Source organism: Lithobates pipiens, unplaced genomic scaffold (genome assembly GCF_037356315.1).
Source record: "Lithobates pipiens isolate NorthernLeopardFrog02 unplaced genomic scaffold, aLitPip1_a1.2 Scaffold_3, whole genome shotgun sequence".
NCBI lineage: Eukaryota > Metazoa > Chordata > Amphibia > Anura > Ranidae > Lithobates > Lithobates pipiens.
Window position 1 is genome coordinate 39,809,133 of NW_027507790.1, and position 20,658 is coordinate 39,829,790.

A 20,658-nucleotide genomic window follows, 5' to 3' on the forward strand; every position below is an offset into this window, starting at 1 on the left:
GTGAGACATTGCCCGATCTCTGAAGCCACGCATCGGGGCAATTTATCACTACCTGTGATTAGCGCAGTGTTGCGCCGACTTCCTGGCAGGCGCTGCACGTGGAGTATGCAAACGCCAGAGCTCATCCTTAGTGCCCATCAGTGCCGTCTATCTGTGCCGTCTATCAGCAGGGGTGTTGCTAGATGAAAAAAAGACCAGGGGCTTCAGCCCAAAAGTAAATTTGATAACCCCTCCCACATTTTAAAGTTAAGTCCAGCCCAAACTCCACCCAATGCCCCCCCCCCCTTACCCCTGCCCAATGTGGTCTGGGCTGCAGCCTGTTCCAGTGCTGTCCGGCAGCACACTGAGTCTGGGCTGAGGGCTCACTTGAGCTGGTTGTGGAGAGCGTGCTGCTGCAGCCTGTCGCTGTGCTGTCCCATGGACAGCGGACCACAGCACAGCAGATGCGGTGGGGAGGTCTTTAAAACAGACTCGGAAGCCGGAACCGGATGGAGGCCACACTAAAGCCAGTGTAACTGGCCTCCCTTCCCCCCAGTAAATTATTAATTTGGTCTCTGCCATTTTCATAGATAAGACAGATATGAAAGCACATAGGGCTATATATATATATATATATATATATATATATATATATATATATGAGCAAATTCCAGTTAAAAGTGGTAAAAGTGTAGCAATCATGAAGGGGACCCTAGGAACTTTGGGAATGTGGGGGGGGACTCTGGTGACCAGAGACCACCTTCCTCAGAAAGAATACATTATGGTAAGGGGGGTTACTGATATAAGGGACCCTAACAATAATGTAAGGGTTTCCCTCTCAGGTGCACTGTGCAGAACTCAGTCAGAAGACTCCTGATACAAGAGATGGCTAGAGGCTGGGGACGTGGTACAGGAGATGTCAGAGGCTGCAGACATGATACAAGAGATGGTCAGAGACTACAGACATGATACAAGACTCCTCTCCAGACTCCCCTTTAGAAACTGCAGACATCATAAAAGACAAGAGATAGCAGGGGTTGCGGACATTATACCAGAGATGGGTAGAGGCTGCGGACATGGTACAGGAGATGGTCACAGACTGCAAACACGATACAAGAGATGGTCAGAGACTGCAGACATGATACAAGAAATGGTCAGAGACTGCAGGCATAATACAAGAGATGGTCAGAGATTGCAGACATGATACAAGAGATCAAAGCACCAAAGCAGCCTCACCAGTGCCCATCAAATGCAGCCTCATCAGTGCCCATCAAATGCAGCCTACCTGTGCCCATCAATGCAGCCTCATCAGTGCCCATCAAATGCAGCCCACCAGTGCCCGCCAAATGCAGCCTCATAGTGCCTACCAATACCCATCAATGCAGCCTAGCAATGCCCACCAATGCAGCCTACCAGTGCCCATCAATGTAGCATACTAGTGCCCACCAATACAGCATACCAGTGCATATCAATGCAGCCTACCAGTGCCTGGATGGATCACACACAGAGAGGCTGTGTTGTGGTCAGAGCTTGGATTTGAATATCTCGGCGGCCACTGTAACAAAGTCACGCCTCTTAGACCGGCTCCTGTGATACACGTCGAACTGATTCAATTGGATCAATGTTCTGCCTATCACAGGAACCGGTCCAAGAGGCGGGACTTTGTTACAGTGCCTCCAAATATTTCAGACCTAAGCTCCTTGGCACATCGGGAGATTCCTACTGTGTGGCGTAAAACAAGGAGAGGAGTAGGGCGGGGAGGACTCTGGCACTTGATCTTCAGTGCCCATCAATGCAGCCTATCAGTGCCCATCAGCGCGTCCTCATCAGCACACATCAGTGAAGGAGAATAATTACTTATTTACAACATTTTGTAACAGAAACTAAATCTGGATACACTCTATACAATTTTTTGCAGATTTTTTCCTTTAGATTTACCAAAAATATATATGAGGTCAAACCTAAACACTTTCAATTTGTATGCAATCAGGCAGGCCCTTGCACTTCAGAGTTGAATGTAAATCTAAAGAAAATCGAACAACAAAAGTTGTATAGTGTGTATCCAGCTTAACCACTTGCTGACTGCAGCAGGTCAGCTCCTTCCCACAAATGGCCGTACTGGTATGGCGGTTCCTTTAAGTGTTGTAGCACGGTGGGGCAGCTGATACGCGTGGCCAGTGGCCACAATATCTACTGGCCACCCGTATCACTCTACAGAAAGCCAGAACGGGGATCTGTCAATGTAAACAAACAAATTCCGGTTCTGTTAGGGGAATAGAGAGAGATCTGTTGTTCCTAGTGATCAGGAACAGCGATCTCTCTGTACTCCCAGTCAGTACACTCCCCCCACAGTGAGACCCCTTTCACATTGGGTCGCTTTTTAGGCATTTTAGTGTTAAAAATAGTGCCTGTAAATCGCATCTGTGCCTTCACACTGGGTCGGTGCGCTTGCAGGACAGGAAAAATAGTCCTGCAAGTAGCATCTTTGGGGCAGTGTATACACTGCTCCCAAAATGCCCTGCCCATTGAAGTCAATAGGCTGCAAAGCACTTTGGCAGCACCACAACACGGGTGCTATTAACCCCTTCATCAGCTGCTAGCGGGGGTTAAAAGTGCCCTGCTATCACTCGAATAGCGCTGCTAATAGCACCGCTATAAAAACTAAACTTTACTGGTAATGCCCGCACTGCCCCAGTGTGAAAGGGGTCTAAGAAACACCTCCCAGGGAACACTTAACCCCTTGATCGCCTCTAATGTTGACCCCTTTCCTGCCAGTGACATTTATGCAGTAATCAGTGCATTTTTATAGCACTAATCTCTGTATAAATATCACTGATCCCAAAAAAGTGTCAAAAGTGGCCGATCTGTCCGCCGCAATGTCACAGTCCCACTAAAAATCCCTGATCACCGCCATTACTAGTAAAAAAAAAATGTATAATAAAAATGCCATAAATATATTCCCTATTTTGTAGACGCTTTAACTTTTTTGCAAACCAACCAATATACGCTTATTGAGATTTTTTTTACCAAAAATATGTAGAAGAATACATATTGGCCTAAACTGATGAAGAAATTTGTTTTTTTTATATTTTTTGTTTGGATATTTATTATAGCAAACCAGTAAAAAAAAATATGTTTTTTTTTTTCAAAATTGTTGGTCTTGTTTTGTTTATAGTGCAAAAAATAAAATACCGCAGAGGTGATCAAATGCCACCAAAATAAAGCTCTATTTGTGGGGAACAAAAGTACTACAATTTCCATGCAATTGTCACGCATAAGGGCAATCTTTGGCCACGATGCACCAATCAGGGATCAGTAATAGATGCTGGTGACGTCAGAGCTGTTCCCAAACAAGGTTTGGAACACACGCCGTTGTCGCCATTTTGGTTCTTCCAGAAATTAGCTTAATTAATTTTTTTGGAGCCATAATTCAATGGGGGAGTCCACTACTATATATATATATATATATATATATATATATATATATATATATATATATATATATATATATACACATATATATAGGCAGTAAAAACAGTGGATCAGTACCCCAGATGATGTCCCATAGGACGAAACGCGTTTGGAAGGATTCCTGATGCCACTGTTACTGCCTCTTTGTAAAGCGCTTGATTTTTCATCACAAATGTGAGTGTTATTCCTTTTATAATAAAAAAGTTGGATTTTTAATAGAATTACGCTATGTGCCCTTTTATTCTTTTTCCTCCTTGGCAATTAAATCTTTAATACATGCTATTTGGAGTTCTGTAAGGGATTTCTGGAGTCTGTTGCTGTGGAACGTTGTCATTATCTAAGCTCGATTGACCCAGTGGGTACATGCCCATCTGTGTCCAATCGTTCCGGTAAGCCTCTTTATATATATCTGTGGTGGAGGATCATCAACTATTTTTCACCCAACAACACTTTTTAGAACATACCATTTTTTCACCGGTTGATTCACTATTTCAGTTTTCTTTCTGGAGTTACTCTGGACTTTATTTGCTCATAGGATTTGGGACTTTTTCAATTCAATTCCTCTATGACACTTTTTTGTTGATTCATGATTGTCACATTACTATATGTAACACAAGTTTTGATCATATTTGTATTCAATTTTGTTGGTCACTATTGATATGTGATTCTATATGAGCGCTGCACTTGTTTACTTTCACTACATTTTGCAACATTGATCCTTTGCTGTGCTGGCTGCTTGTGCACAACTTAAAGGGACAGCGCGATATATTTAGTATATAATGATGAATTTCCCCACAAATCATTATCGCTCAATTCCGCGAGTGATTCCAATTTATTATTGCTGTTTTCTAGCTGGTCTAAAACCACTTTTGATGTAAAGGGACAGTTTTGGTTGCTATGGACAATCTCCAGTTTCCAGGCAGAAAGAACAGTTTTTATAATACAAAACTACATGCAGGGCACTGGGCAGACCACTAGAGACAAAGGGGATGTGAAATAATTACATACAGCAATGTAATCTGTAAGATTACATTATACTGTACGTAATGTGTGTGTTTCACTTTTTGAATTTGGCGCCGTTCTCTGTCCCCGTGCGTCGCAACGCTCGCAGGGAACGGAGCTTGGCTCCATGATACATCGAGCGGAGGCTGAGCTGCTCGTACAGTGGGGGGACATCGCTGGATCCAGGGGATAAGCTAAGTAAACTCATCCTGGATTCAGCGATGAGATCCCGAGTCTGGCTCAGGGTTACCGCTTATGGTACTGAATTTTCACCCCGAGCCAGACTCGGGAATACCGCCAGGGGGGTTAACCCACAAGTGCTTTTTTTTTAACCACTACTATTTCTTTATACTGGTCCTGAAATTTGCAAATGTAGCAATTAAGAAATTGGATGAAAGGTTTAGCACCAGGAAGCACTTTCTGATACATAATTAGTGCATTTTATATACAACTATATAGGCCAGAAAGAGGGACAAATGAGGAGGAAAGAGGGACAGAGGGACATTGTCCGATCTGTCTGCCACAATGTCGCAGTCCCGCTAAAAATCGCTGATCACTGCCATTACTACTACAAATAAGGAGGTAAAGAGGGACATTGTTCGAAATCAGGGACAGTTGGGAGCTATGGGTTAAATACCACCAAAAGAAAGCTCTATCTGTCTCAAAAAAATATAAAAATGTTGTTTGGGTACAGCGTTGCATGACCGCTCAGTTGTCATTCAAAGTTTGACAATGGTGAAAGCTGAAAATTGGTCTGGGCAGGAAGGGGGTGAAAGTGTCCAGTAGGCAAGTTGTTAAATTAAAAAAAAAGAAAAGTCAGCAGCTACAAAAAGTGTTGCTGACTTTTAATAATCGGACATTCACTTGTCCCAGGGTCCAGCGATGTGGACGCACAAAGCCCCGCTCCTCTCCCCCTCCTCTCCACAGTGCCGGCATTCTCAATGTGGAACAGCCGGGCATGCACTGCGCATGCGCGAGCCGTGGGCTGTGACTGACCAGGCAATCATCTGGGACCTGTGACGTGTCCCAAAAGATTGCACAGAGGGAGGGGGAGCTGTGAACTTCCTTCCGGCTCCGTGGAGCCCACGTGCAGAGCCCGCCAGGAAATCGTCAGTGCGCTGCGCTAATCATAGGCAGTGAGACATTGTCTCGATGCGCGGCTGCAGAGATTGGGAAATGTCTCACTGCCTGTGATCAGCGCAGCACAGTGCCAACTTTCTGGACGTGGGCTGTCTGAACACGCCGGAGCTCATCCTTACCCGGGAGGAAGTGGGAGCGGAGTGCCCCTAAAAAGAGGGTATCCACCCCCCAAAAAAAAAAATTACATGCCAAATGTGGCATGTCAGGGGGTCGCCTTCACTTAAGCTGAAGATTTTTTTGGGTGGAACTCCGCTTTAATAAACTAAGATTGAACTAAAAGCCTAGTAGATTGTGTGTGTTTTATAGGCATCCTATAAAACAGGCATTCCAGCCGCTGAGTGTGCAGTAATGATCACATGCTGTGGCTAGAGGGCGCTGCCGCATGGTTCTGTTGCCCAAGGCGTCGTGTGACCAAGACAACGAGCGGGAAGCGGAGCGCGGATGTTGTAGGAGGCGGAGGGGGCGGGACTGGCAGAGCGTGAGGTGTAAGTGGGATGTCGGTGCGGAGCTCTGAGGGCGCTATTTGTTTACTCTCCCGGCACCGGCCTCAGGTAATAACGGAGCAAGTCAGACCCTCAGAGGGAATATCATTTTTATCTGATGTGTCACTGGAAAACGAAAGTGTGAGGTGGCTGTGTGCTGACACGTGACCTGTACATTGTAAGTAGGTGTACATTGATTGACAGAGAATGTCTTTACAGGTAGAAGATGAATAATCCTGGCAAAGCTAAGTCCCAGCAGAGGGGTCCGGCCCAGGTTCCCCGAACCCCTGGCAACGTGAGGACACCGAAGAGCGGGCGTATCATTCAGTACCGCGTCACCTATACCTGGAACCGCGGGGGGCGACTGAAGGAACTGCGAATCAGGTGAGTCGCCCGTGTCACCTTCTGTACTTCTGCTACAAAGTGGCTTTTTTATTTTTGCAAAATAAATCATATATTTTGTAGTGGTATTGTGTGTGTGTGTGTGTTTTTTTTTTTTTTTTTTTTTACTACTTGCTCTCCAGATGATTTAACCCCCCCCCCTCATTACCAGGCCATATTTTGCAATAGGGCACTGCGTTACTGACAAATGGGCAAGGTAAATGGTACCTGCAATATGTATACATTTTTGTGCAGGGAAAAAAAAACTGACATGACGTCAACATTGGTGTAAATATGGCTCATAACTGACATACATGAAAACTGATGTCTCTGCAAGTGAAATCTGCATGGTTTTCCCATCAGTTCCCATGTATGAACGAACCCTAATACAGTGATCAGTGGTAAAAATGTGCACTGCCACTGTACTAATGTCACTGGCTAAGAAGGTGATCAAAAGGTTAAAGCGGTAGTAAACCACTGGCTTTTTTTTCTTTTTTTTTTTTTTTTAAACCTGCATGGCAATGTCATAATGTGCTAGTATACATCGCATACTAGCACGTTATGTGAAACGTACCTCTAGCGGCCACGCTGTCACTGCTGAAGGCACTTCCATCTTCATCCGGTCTTCCAGATTTGCAGACTCTGGCTGTGTGAGTGACCGGAGCTGTAATGACATCACTCTTGCACATGAGTGCAGGAGCCGTCGTTGACAGCACAGGACTGCGATGACCCCCGGGCTCCCGCGTTCATTCGTGACACAGCGAGAACCGGGATCTGTGTGTGTGTGTAAACACACAGATCCTGGTTCTCTGAGGGGAAAAGAGACAGATCGCGTGTTCATACAAAAGTATGAACCGCGATCTGTCATCTCCCCTTGACAGTCCCATTCCCCCCCTTCCATCCCCCTTCCCCCTTCCATCCCCTCTTCAGTTAGAACACACTGAGGGAACACAGTTAACCCCTTCATCACCCCCTAGTGTGTTAAAGGGGTTCTGCACTCATAATACAACATTTGCCCATTCTGTTGCCTCTAGTTAATATATCTCATAATGCCACCTGTTTTTTTTTTTTGATTCACCTACCTTTTGTAATCTTCAGTACTTTATTTTAAACCCCTGCGGCGATGGGCGGTCTCTTGCGGGGATCAGCGTAATTTCCTGTTGAAGCCCGCACTGTCTCCTGGGATCTCGTTCGTGTAATCCCAGGAGACATTGCGGCTAATGCACCCGACATCTCGCGAGATTTCGGGTGCTACAGCCGACATCTCGCGAGATTTCGGGTGCTACAGCCGACATCTCGCGAGATTTCGGGTGCTACAGCCGACATCTCGCGTGATTTCGGTAATTACAGCCGAGATCTCGCGAGATCTCGGCTGTAATTACCAAAATCACGCGAGATGTTGGCTGTAGCACCCGAAATCTCGCGAGATGTCGGGTGCATTAGCCGCAATGTCTCCTGGGATTACACGAACGAGATCACAGGAGACAGTGCGGGCTTCAACAGGAAATTACGCTGATCCCCGCAAGAGACCGCCCATCGCCGCAAGAGACCGCCCATCGCCGCAGGGGTTTAAAATAAAGTACTGAAGATTACAAAAGGTAGGTGAATCAAAAAAAAAAAACAGGTGGCATTATGAGATATATTAACTATAGGCAACAGAATGGGCAAATGTTGTATTTTGAGTGCAGAACCCCTTTAATAACCTGTTCCCTGCCAGTGACATTTTTACAGTAATCTGTGCATTTTTATAGCACTGATCGCTGTATTAATGTCAATGATCCCAAAAATGTGTCAATAGTGTCCTCCCATAATGTCACAGTCGCAATAAAAAATTGCAGATAGCCGTAAGCTAGTTAAAAAAAAAAAAAAAGTTATAAATCTATCCCCTATTTTGTAGAAGCTATAACTTTTGAGCAAACCAATCAATATACGCTTATTGCGACTTTTTTTTTATTACCAAAAATATGTAGAAGAATACATATTGGCCTAAACTGAGAAAAAATTGGCTTTATTTTTTTTTTATTTTATTTTTTTTAAATGGCGATATTTATTCTAGCAAAAAGTACAAAAAATAGTTTTTTCTTTCAAAATTTTTGCTGTTTTTTTTTTTGTTTATAGCGCAAAAAATAAAAACAGCAGAGGTGATCAAATGGCACCAAAAGAAAGCTCTATTTGTGGGGAAAAAAAAAGACCTCAATTTTGTTTGGGTGCAGCACCACACGACCACGCAATTGCCAGTTAAAGTGACGCAGTGCCGAATTGCAAAAAATGGCCTGGTCATTCAGCAGCCAAAACTTCCGGGGCTGAAGCGGTTAAACAGTGCATGTTTAGGAGATATTTAGAGTACCTATAGGTAACCCTTATTATAGGCTTGCCTATAAGTAAAATTCGTGCATGGGCGTTTACTCACACTTTTTTTTTTTTTTTATAATTTTTTTTTTTTCTTAGATAAGCAAAAAAATACACGCCAAAACATCACACATTGAACCTGAAATATTTTAATAGCATATCAAGATCACATTATGTCGAAACTAACAATACAAAATTAAGATTTAATATATATAATAAACAGAAAATATATATATTTTTTTTTTTCTGGACATAGATCTAGGCCATCCCATGTATCTATTCAAATGTTAAGCCTCACCCCATATTTTGAGAAAAACAGGAGGAAGCGAACATTAGTCCCTTCTATCACCAATAGCCCCAGGCATCCCCTATAAGGAAACAGCCACATTATGATTCATTACCCCCATCTACATTACATGCCGTGTATGATTTTTCCAATCACTTTGCCCCGACTTTATCGTATTTAGTAGGGCAACCCCTATTAATATAGGTGTCCTTTGTACAATGGGAGATTATTATTTACCAATTGTTTCCAATATAAAAGCCTCGGAGAACTCCCACTTTACCTGTGTGCCTAACCAATGTTTTAGTGTACTATGTGAGGTGCTTTTACAAGGGGAATGGATGTATTTTATTCCCTGCTTTTCAGGGACACAAAATCCACCCCTTCCTCATTATCAGAACAGAGATCTGCCTTGTTTTGCATGGGCAGATCTCAGTTCTGTTTGTTTTTACAGACGATCGGTGCCAGTGGACATCGCAGATCGGATTCTGTGAATAATCACAGCAGAAGCGGCTTGCCAGCGGTGCCCCCTGCAGGAGGAAGTGCAGAATCTCACATATATAAAAAAAAAATATGGGATCCTGCAACGGATGGCAAGTGGTTAAAAATTGAAGTGGCACGAAATGATACCCTCAGAACCAACAATGCCTGTTAGTTGCGGTCATGTTTTATGCTGCTTTATATACACTACAATGTAGTGTGTGTATATATACACTACAATCCCATAGTCACTAGTCCATTTCAGCAGTGAGCAAAAGAAGGTGGCTATGTTTCCTACATACAGTGGGATCATGGAGAACAAATGTAGGCACCTTCCAACAGGAAGTCAGATCACAGTTGTAAAAAACAAAACAAAAACAAATAAAAGGACCCTAAGAGCCGGTTCACACAGCGGGCGATGCGAGGCGACACGACTCGCCTCGCCTCGCTCTCGCAAGTCGCCCCCGTTCTGTACAATGGAACCGTTCTGAGAGGAGCGACTCGAGTCGCTCCGACTCAGAAAAAAGGTTCCTGTACTACTTTTGGGCGACCTCGGGGCGACTTGCATTGACTTCTATACAGAAGTCATCTGCAAGTTGCCGCAGAGGTCGCGGCAGGTCGCGGCGAGGCAAGTCGGAGTCGCCTCGCCTGCAGTGTGAACCGGCCCTAAAGGAGGCCGAGAGCAATAGAAAGTACTTTTTTTTTTTTTTTTTTTTTTTCTTTTTCTTTTTTTTTTAAGTGATGTTAAAGTTGTGTGTGTTTGTTACAAAATAATATATATATATTTTTTTAAATATTTACCTGCTTTGTGCAATGATATTGCACAGAGCGGTCCCTTACTTCCTTTTTTCCGGAGACCTCTGCCAGTGCCATTTGCTTTTTCTTGCTATGAGTGCCCCCTCAGCAAGCTGTGCGTTGAGCGAGCCCCTTTGGTGGCATGCTCCCGACCTGGGCTGTGTATGCCAATATACACACATGCCGTGGCTTAGACATAGTCCCTGTTCCCTCACAGGATTTGAATGACAGCAGCAGGAGCCTACTGCTCCCACTCCTGCTTGTGTCTCCTCTGGGACCAGGAGGAGAGGAGCTGCTGACAAGTGGGTGCTGGATTGGTAGAGGAGATGAGTAATTGTTTAAGGATGGGGGAAACTGGTGTAGTAGGGTTTTTTTTTTTTTTTTTTTTTTTTTTTTTTTTTTTTTTTTTTTTCCTCGACCTTAAGGTATTTTATTCATTAAAATGCTTAGACTTTGAACCACTTTAAGTTAAGAATACATACTTAAAAATATACTGTACATATTTTTATTAAACCAGTGTTTAGTGTCACTTTTGTAGCCAAAGCTTGCTAATGGTGGATGAAACCTGCCTTATTTGATCCACTTGCTCTCTGCAGACACCTGGCTAGAAAGTTTCTTTATCTCTGGATAAGAAGAACATTTGGAAGGATTCTGCCATCCACTGCTAGGTAAATATACGCTTACTTTTGCCATTCCTGTAAATTGTGTGTTTTTCCTTTTTAAAGTGGTTCTGAACCCACAGGGGAAAAAAAAGACCTGCAAGACAAAGGCATAATGAGCTAGTATGCATACTAGCTCATTATGTACTACTCCATCTGAGATCGAAGCCCCCACTGCAGTTCCCATACACAGCACCGGCCGGCGACATTTCTCACGGGAGTTACTTCCAGGTATTGCAGCTCCGGCGTTATGATTGACCCAGGGGCCACTATGGCATCGCTTCCGCAAGCGCGTGGGAGCCGCCAGTAACGTACGTGCCATTGATTCAGTGCACATGTGCCGATGACGTCGGCAAATACAGGGGATATCTCCTAAACCATGCAGGTTTAGGAAATATCCAGGGTAGCTACAGGTAAGCCTTATTATAGGCTGAGTGCATTGTAGCTCATCACAATGTGCAGTAATGCACTTTCATGCTTTGTAGTACAATGCGTCAAGTAAAATGCTGCATGTCCGTTTATTTATTTATTTTTTCAGTTCATTTTTGTACATTCTTGACCCAATGAAAATGAATGAGCTACCTTAAAGAGGAGTTCCAGCTGTTTCTGTGTTTATTAAAAGTCAGCAGCCACTCAATGCTCACAGAGAACATCCTCCTCCCCTACCTCTTGCCCCCCACCTCCGAAACCCTCTCTTTTCTACTTACCCATTTCCCTACAATCCTATTTCTACCTTTCTATCTATTCTCTCTGTCCTTCTTACAGTAGAACACTCCTACACTACTTTCGGAAAAGGAAGGACGAGGCCAATGGCCCGCTACATCTCACCACGTAACACTTTAAAAGCACATATGTTTTCTTCCAAAGTGGAGGATTTTATTATAATTAAAGCGCACCCCTCAGATGTAACCACAGAGCTGCCACAAGATGAGCGAGAAACAAGGTTTAGATTCAATGTTCCAATTGTGCCTACCATGATGTAAATTACTATCAACAGCACTGTTCACCAAGACATGACATTGTGGCAAGAATTCTGTTTATGTGATGATACATTCTCCTATGTATTACTCTGTATTATGTTGGTCTATGTGGGCCTCTTTCTTGTTATAAATAAACCTTTTAAAAAAAAAAAAAAAAGGCAGCAGTTATGGCCCTCATGTCAGGAGAACCACACAGCCCAGCAGCATTAGACAGTGCAACCCACCCTGGCTGACATGCTTAGGGCTGTGAATAACTGTACAGCTTCTGTTGATACCTTAAAGGAGCAGTTTGGGGGCTTAAGAGAAGATGTGTCACTATTGAGACAGGACATACAAAAGATAGGCGAACGCACCACAGCTGTGGAAAGCAGGGTTAGTGAAATGGAGGATCAGATACCACTCATGGCTCAGGACACCAGAGCTGCATTGCAGCTAACCAGGAAAGCAAATGAACTTGCAGAAGACATGGAAAATAAGGAGAATGTTCACAAGGACATAGAGAGGATCAATCTTTCCAGCAGGTACACAAAAACGCAGAAAAAACCTGACAGAGATCCTAACCCTTCTCAGCTCTATCCATAATGAAGGGGAAAATGGCTAAAGATACATTTTTCACAATAACTGTAAGATCTGGCTTGGACATTAAGACCCCTTTCACATGAGTCATCTGATCAGAACATCTGTCTGTTTTTTCAGGCAGATCTGAACGGAGTTGTTCCATGGACAAGCTGATATAAACAGTCCATTTGCATCTGACTACTTAGCCCTTGTACACACAGTCGCAGAATCCGTCGGAATGTGTCCTATCGGACCGTGTTGTCGGATAATCCGACTGTGTGTGGTATGCATCGGACTGATTCCGTCTGACCCAATTTTCCAACTTGTTGGAAATATTTCCCGACCAACTGGGCGGATCGGACATACTCCGATCATGTGTAGAGAATTTTGATCGGACCAAGTACCACGCATGCTCAGATCAAATTCCTACATCAAAGCTATTGGCTACTAGCCTGAATGTAGTCCCATCGTAACGAAATTACGTCATCACGTTCTGAAAGATCGGATTTTTCGACAACTTTGTCCGACCGTGTGTATGCAACAGTTTTGGACAAGATCCGACGGACAAAATCCGGTTGTCGAAATCTCCGACCGATCCATTTCCATAAATGTGACGGATTAGAGGTAGTCTGATGTAAACAGGCACATGTCCTTTTATGTACACCTGCTGATACACCTAATATGGATCCATTAAGCTCTGGGAGGGCAAAACTGAACAGACACACAGGTCACAAAATTGCCATGTATAATTTGGCTCCAATTTAGAAGGGGATCTGTTCAAGAACCTCCTGGAGCGAACGTGGCTGTTGTGAAAGATCTCTAAGAATGTATGTTTGTTTTTATTACTTTATGAATCTGTAATGCCACAGAAGTCTAGACAAGCAATCAGAATTCATCTTATGGTAATCAAAATTATGATTATGAAACTTAAAAGCTGATTACTATGGACTGGGTACTTTTTGTCTTTTACTGTATATTTATTTATTACAGGTATTTATAAAGAGGCACTACAGGTAGTACTGTTCATACTGCACATTAACATTGGTCCCTGTCCTCAGGGAGCTTACAAGGGCTTTTCCCACATATATACATTTATTTTAATTTTTTTTAATTCGCTGTGGTGCTGAAAAACGAAAACGGAAAAGCTATTAAATGAACAAAAAAGGGAATGTGAACACACACACTAAGTGCACTTAAAGGAGAAGTCCAGCCTGAGCTTGTTATGGGACATAGGAGTGACCCATTTTCAGCGGAGAGTGGACTGAAATCAGTCCAGGCACCGCGTCATCCTGACTCTAGGAGTCTGGAACTGCCTGGACTGATAGTAGTCTCAGCCTCTCAGCGAGCCACTGAGATGGCCGCTCCCCACCCCTCCATAGCTTGATGCTCCAGTGAGAGTGGAGGAGCAGAACAGGAGAGCTGCTAATTGACAGGCAGCAGCTCTCTGCTCGGGGAGCCGAGAGAACCGAGCCATTGCGATGTTCAATGACTCGGTTCTCATCGCTGATGAGCGGCGGGGGACAGATGCAGAATTGGACCGATGCTGTATCCACCTAGGTAAGTATAAACCTGCAATAACCCCCAAACCCATACTTCTCTTTTAATAATGTGCTTTATCCACCCCCAAAGGGTAGGACCTCTCCCTGATCCCCCGGGCGCAAGGCTCCTGACAGGGACATAGGATATGACATGATCCACCTAGCCAGAAGGCCTGGCAGACCCCTCTCCTTGTAGTCAGCAGAAGCCAACCACTGAGTACTAGTTTGAGGGGCTCTCCTGAAGAAAGACACCCCCCCCAGGGTCAAGGGAGGAAGTAGCCTGAAGGCTACACATCCTCCCCCTAGATGTTAGGGCAAGCCCGAGGACTCGCCCCCTGCATCCATTGAGGGGAAAAAAAAAAACACACACATAAGTGAACGGTGACAAAACCTGAGGGGAAAATAAATGAATAGATATTATGTGCACTGGCCGGACCCTGAGGCCTGGTAACCAAAATTGCCCCGGAGCTAAAAAAAAGTGCAGTGCAAAAAATAAATAAATTAAAAGAATTTGATGTGACCATGTGCCGTTTCCCACTGGGTCTCTCACCCAAGTGTTACTAAGGGCACCCCTAGGGAGACCACTCCTAGGGGGACACAGAAACCGCAGACTACCGCCTTCCTAGCCCATGGCCAAACAAGGTAGATCCATTCATATCGGGAGGAACTGGGCCCATCCAGTTTTTCCGGGGGCAATTACGCCTGTGCCCCAACTACCTGAGGGCTCCCCTGTTTCTGTTCAGAGTCCCATTACACCAGCGGGGATACTATGTTGCCAGCCATTCCATCTGCTGGAGTTCCAGAATGACAGCAGAGCACCCCTCCTAGTCACTGATAAGAACAGTTACTACACATGATCTTAGCCACATACACATACTAGAGCCCATTTGAACAGGAATTAATTCACCTACCAGCATGTTTTCGTAATGTGGGGGAAATTTGAGTAATGGAGGAAACCCATGCAAACAAATGGAAGACATGTCAACTAAATTTATATATACATTTTTGAGGCTATTTATAAAAATAACTTTATAACATCTCTTCAGGCAACATTATTTCCATGGCTTGCTGCGTTTCTGCTTTGCCCAGTGGAAGGAGGAGTGGTGGATTGCATGTAAAGAGTGGAGGCTTGAAATTCGAGCTGACTGCCATTACAGGTAACACATTTTTGAATGTCTATTCCTTTATGTGGACTTTTTTTTTTCTACCCAATGCAACTCTGTCAAAATACGGTATGTGAACTATATCAAGCAAGACCCTACCTGTAAAGAACAGAGGAAATATTTTCCCTGCTGCCTGTGCTACATAAGTCCACTCTTTATTCCAGATAAATGGTGCTTCTTACACATCCGGGGATGTCCACCGCTGCTCTCACTGGTTCCTCTTGCTGGCTTCCATGTCGTGAGAGCTGCAGGGGACCAAAATGAACAATTGTTTTGGAAATGTCTCTTCCCCCCGTAGACTTTGGGGGACCAAATCTCATTACTTGAGTAGAGTTTGGTGGCATGGGTAGCGGGAAGCTAGGCATTCTCTCTGTTCTTTACAGGTATATGTTTGCTTTCTATAGTTTATGTATATAACGGGGGCCGGTTTAATGCTCAACACCTGCCAAAGCCTTTTATTTTGTTTTAGATTACTTCCTGTCGGGAGAGCAAGTGATGGAATGTCTCTCCAATAGGGACATACAAAAACGGTGGAGAAGGGTTATAACTGCTAACAATGATTTTTATTGCTGCCATTGCCTTCCTGTCGGGGTAATAACAGATACATTTCTTGGGGACAGGGAGAATGTTCCCAGTGAGGTCCTAGCTCTAAATAAAACCCTGACCAAAATCATAAATCTTCTCTGCTCTATACAAAACAAAACAAAATGGCTGGACTTGAGCTTTAATAAGGTAACTAGGTAACTCTCTCTTCATGTTCATAGGAGGATAACACATTACATTGGGGAATTGTGCAGTCCTTGTATTCAGCAGGTCACCAATAATGGTTGTTGCTTTCCTTTTGCCTATACCCCTGTTCTAGCCCCATGATGCTCAGTGATTCTAGCAGGCAGATTTAAGTGGATCTTTCAGGTTTGTTCCTTTTTTATGTTGTAATTTTTCCTGATTGGTTTCTGAGGTTGTCTTTGGGAAATAGACATATGAGTGCTGCTAGCATTGTTGCAGAGGTTGAAGGAGTGGGGGTCAGCCTGTCAGTGCTCAGGCCATATGCCGCACACTGCATCAAATTGGTCTGCATGGCTGTTGTCCCAGAAGGAAGCCTCTTCTAAAGATGATGCACACAGAGGGGGGCATGGCTTGAGGTTCATGAGACTGCTTAGATCCACAGCACTGTCTCTCTTCTCATCCTGCAAGCATCCTGAGTCCAAAATTCCCCCAAGTGGCACCAAACCCTTCCTAAAGACAACAAGCATCCATTCCAGGTATGATGGTGAATAAATACAGGCTACCTGTGCCCCTGTCCGCTGTGGAACATCCGGCTCGGTTCAGGAGCCAAGGTGACGCTGATCCCTCGGCCATGCATGAAGCCACGCTGCAGCCCTCTCCGACCTCAGCTCAGCCTTCTGCAAAAGGGGTGAGTGACTCTCTGCCTACAGCCTTTCGCACCCGGGCTGACCACCTAACACCCCTAGACTCTCCTACATGCTCAGCGGACTGCAATTTACCAGGCTCTGCTGTTCGTAGGAGACTTTAATGTTACCATGGATCGCTTGAGGGGTGGGGGCAGGCCCTATCCCTCATTTTTGACTAGACTCAGGTGTATAGCCTGAGATATGGCGATGGAAGCACCCAGATGAGTGCCACTTCTGCCACTCTCTTTACACACCATGTCTCGTATAGATCTGGCATTTGTCCCTGCTGATATTCTCCCTATTGTTCACACAGTCTCCTCTCAACCTAGGGGGATTTATGACCATGCCTCTCTTTCTGTGGCTCTCCTCCTCCTGCCGAGTGCAGGCCCTTACATTTGGAGGATGAAAATGTACAGGATGAATGCCAGAAGGGTATTGCCAACTACTGGCGTGCGAATCAGGGCACCAAGGCGGTACTGAGGGGCACCTTTATGTCCATTACTGGTATTTTGGGCAAATATTCACAACAGCGCACTGAGGAACTAGAAAATGCAATGACCTACGCAGAGAGACTATGCTCAGAACCCTAGTACAGCTATGCTAACCCCATGGTTGCACAGTCGCAGGGAGTACGAGCTCCGCCTGCTGGACTTTACTAAAAAACGTTGCTCTATGTCACACAGAAGACGTTTGAACATGGCAATAAGGCTGGTTGCCTACTCGCCTACCTAACTATATCCGACCGTACCCCTTTCTCAATAACTAGGATCCTGATATCCCAGGATATTTCTACCGTGACCTTTATACCACTAGATCCCACTACTCTGAGACCCAACTCGACGAATATTTAACCCAAACAGCACTTCCCCAGTGGTCTGAACCAGACCGTGCTAACCTAGCAAACCTCTCTCTATAGAGGAGCTCTCCCTTGCAATTTCGCACCTACCAACCCATAAGATACCAGGCTTGGATGGTTTTCCACACTTTCGGCTCCTCCTGGGCCCTATCGCACTCAATACATATGAGGCCTTGAAAGATGGAGTACTTCCTCTCTCAATGAGAGAGGAATTAATCATTTTGATACTAAAACCCTTGAAAGAGCCCCTTAAATGCGACTCCTATCAGCCGATATCCCTTATACATGTAGATGTCAAAATTCTGGCCAAAGTCCTGGACAATCGTCTGAACAAAGTGGTTGTGAAATTTGTTGGGAGCGTCCAGGATGGCTTCATACCAAGCCACTCAACCAGAATGAATATCTGTAGACTATTCCACAACTTGACTTGCCCTCATGACTGTTCGCCTACCCTTGTTGTTGTCACTGGACACCTGCAAAGCTTTTGACATTGTGGAATGGCCTTATTTGTTTCGGAAGTTTACAACTATACGGGTTTGGACCCTGACTTATAGCATGGATACATCTCCTCTATAACTTACCACTAGTCCACATACAAATCAATTCCCATGTCACTGAGACATTCCCAATCACCAGAGGCACCAGGCAGGGATGTCCTTTATCACCCCTTTTATTTTCTTTGGCTATGAAACCCCTTGCTGTACGGATCCATAGCTCTCCATCAAAGGCCTCCCCATAAATGATATAGAGGAGTGATTATCCCTATACGCAGATGATACCCTAGTTTACCTAGCCGATCTTCATGACTCCCTCACCAACCTCTTAGCTGAAATTGACACATTTGGTGACTTTTCCAGATTCTGAGTGAATTGGGACAAATCAATCCTTTTTCCCCTAGACCAAGCTACTATATTGGAGATTTGATCGGATTCTAAGCTACAAGTCGCCACCTCCTTCAGGTACTTGGGTGTCACAATTCAATTGCCACTATCCCTATAAGTAACCAATAACCTATGCCCCTTACAGCTCCAATTACAAACACAAACCAAACAGTGGAAGGATCTGCCCCTAAACCTCATGGGCAGAGCCAATATCCTCAAGATGATCTACTTGCCTAAATTACTGTATGTCATGTCTAATTCCCCTTGTAAAATACCCAAATACATTTTTAAAAATATTGACTCTTTGTACTGCATTTCTCTGGAATGGTTTACCCCCTAGATTTGCACTAGAGACACTACGCCTCCCATCCCATATGGCTGGCTTGACTTTCCCTAACTTCTACTTTTTTACTATCTAGCATCCCAGCTGGTTAATATTCACGATCGGTTTCGGTTTCACCCCAACCCCAATAATACCTGTACCAATACTGAAGGAGCTATAGTCTCCTCATTTTAAACTCTCAATAACATTGTATATAAAGGATGCGCACCATCTGGACCAGGCATGTCCATTATACGCACCTCCCTCTCCCTGTTCCAAACTGTGGTAGCAAAGCTTTCCACTAACTCCTGGATAGCCTCTCCCAATAGTTCACTGTGGTTTAACCCTACTATTAAGGAGTTATGCTCCATGCCTGATCCAAAAAGATGAACCTCCAGGACAATCAAGTACTTGTGCCGTATATATACCCCTCAAGGTTTCAAATCCTTCTCCCAGATGTGTTTAGACTTTGACCTACCACATACCTATCTATTTTACTATTACCAACTTAGACATGCAGTATGAGCAGTTTGGTTCCCTGGACAGCCAGTCCACTCATGATGACTGACCTGGAAAAACTCCTGAGATCCCCCGCACCTATTACTCAGCCCTCGTGATAGACACCAACACTAGATTTAGGATAGCACAAAAGAAATGGGACTCCCTAGATGTCCCTATTACAGAAGAAGACTGGCCTGAAATTTGTGACACATTTAACCTCTGTTATTTCCTCCAGGGACCAGGTAATCCAAATTAAAATTTTTCATCATTCACACCTCACCCGATTAGAATGCATAAAATGGGAATATCCCACTCTGCTGAATGCTTCCGGGGATGTGGCCAAACAGTTGATTTTCTCCACTGCCTTTGGACCTGTCCAATAGTACAAGATTTCATTTCTGGGTGAACGTACCCTCCTTCATCTCCTCAGCACTGGGTCTCCCAAATATAGTCAACCCCAATAATTGTCTTCTGGGCATCTTTGGCGACATCGCTATTCCCTCTCAGGCCAAGAGACTGCTTTGTATCCTCTATTTTTATGCGAAAAAGTCCCTTTTACTGACATGGAAGGGATCAGAGATCCCAACACGGAATCTTTGGTTAAAACTGGTTAATGAGACCCTGCCTCTATACAAGCTTAACTTATCCGAAAGAGGAAAAAAAATCTACAAAATCTGGGGCAGATGGCTAGCTAGTCCTCTGACTCTCTCCCCCATACTGCCATAATTGAAGATTTTACTATGAAATCTGTATTGTACTACTATGCTGAACTTTGCTACGGTTATAATGTTTAGAACTATAACACTTGCCTCCCAAGTAAAGCTGCACAATTAATCGGCAAGAGTCGTTATCGTGATCTTGACTAAAGTGTTTCACAATTCTTTCTATGCAAAGAATTCTCTCTGCTCTTCTGAAGCCACAGCCACCAAAAGAAAGGAAGAGGAAAAAAACTGGGCAGTCTGCCAAAAATCACAACTTTCTTTATCAGTTGAACTTAAGTGTAAACATTGTAACAATTTGTCAATGGAATAGACTTTGTGTGTAAGTGAAAACAGTTTAACCACTTAAACACTAAACCTTTTTCTGACATTTGTTGGTTTCAAGTTAAAATCATTTTTATTTTTTGCTAGAAAATTACTTAGAACCCCCAAACATTTATATATATTTCTTAGTAGACACCCTAGAGAATAAAATGGTGCTTGTTGCAATATTTTGTGTCACACTGTATTTGCGCAGCGGTCTTTCAAATGCATTTTTAAAAAAAAAATTACTTTAATGAATTAAAAAATAAAAAACTAACCAGTAAACCATTATTTTTTGTATACTGTGAAAGATTTTACGTTGCGAGAATCGTAAGAGAACCGTGATCTTTATTCTAAGCAAAAAAATTGTGATTTTCATTTTGGCCAGAATCGTGCATCTCTAC

The 20,658-nt window shown here is 43.9% G+C and overlaps 1 protein-coding gene across 2 annotated transcripts in view; it reads left to right on the plus strand.

The window, feature by feature from the left end:
- The first annotated feature begins 6,012 nt into the window (after positions 1 to 6,012).
- The window catches only part of SFI1 (SFI1 centrin binding protein), an 84,304-nt gene continuing 69,658 nt past the window's right edge, over positions 6,013 to 20,658 (plus strand). The window contains exons 1-4 of one of the 2 annotated variants that reach the window (XM_077461511.1): positions 6,013 to 6,143; positions 6,294 to 6,458; positions 10,959 to 11,030; positions 15,144 to 15,254. In XM_077461511.1, the coding sequence (XP_077317637.1) occupies positions 6,301 to 6,458; positions 10,959 to 11,030; positions 15,144 to 15,254 (341 nt within the window). In that variant the 5' untranslated portion in view covers positions 6,013 to 6,143; positions 6,294 to 6,300. Of the gene's footprint in view, positions 6,144 to 6,293; positions 6,459 to 10,958; positions 11,031 to 15,143; positions 15,255 to 20,658 lie in introns of those variants that run through there. The other variant, XM_077461512.1, reaches the window with a different exon arrangement.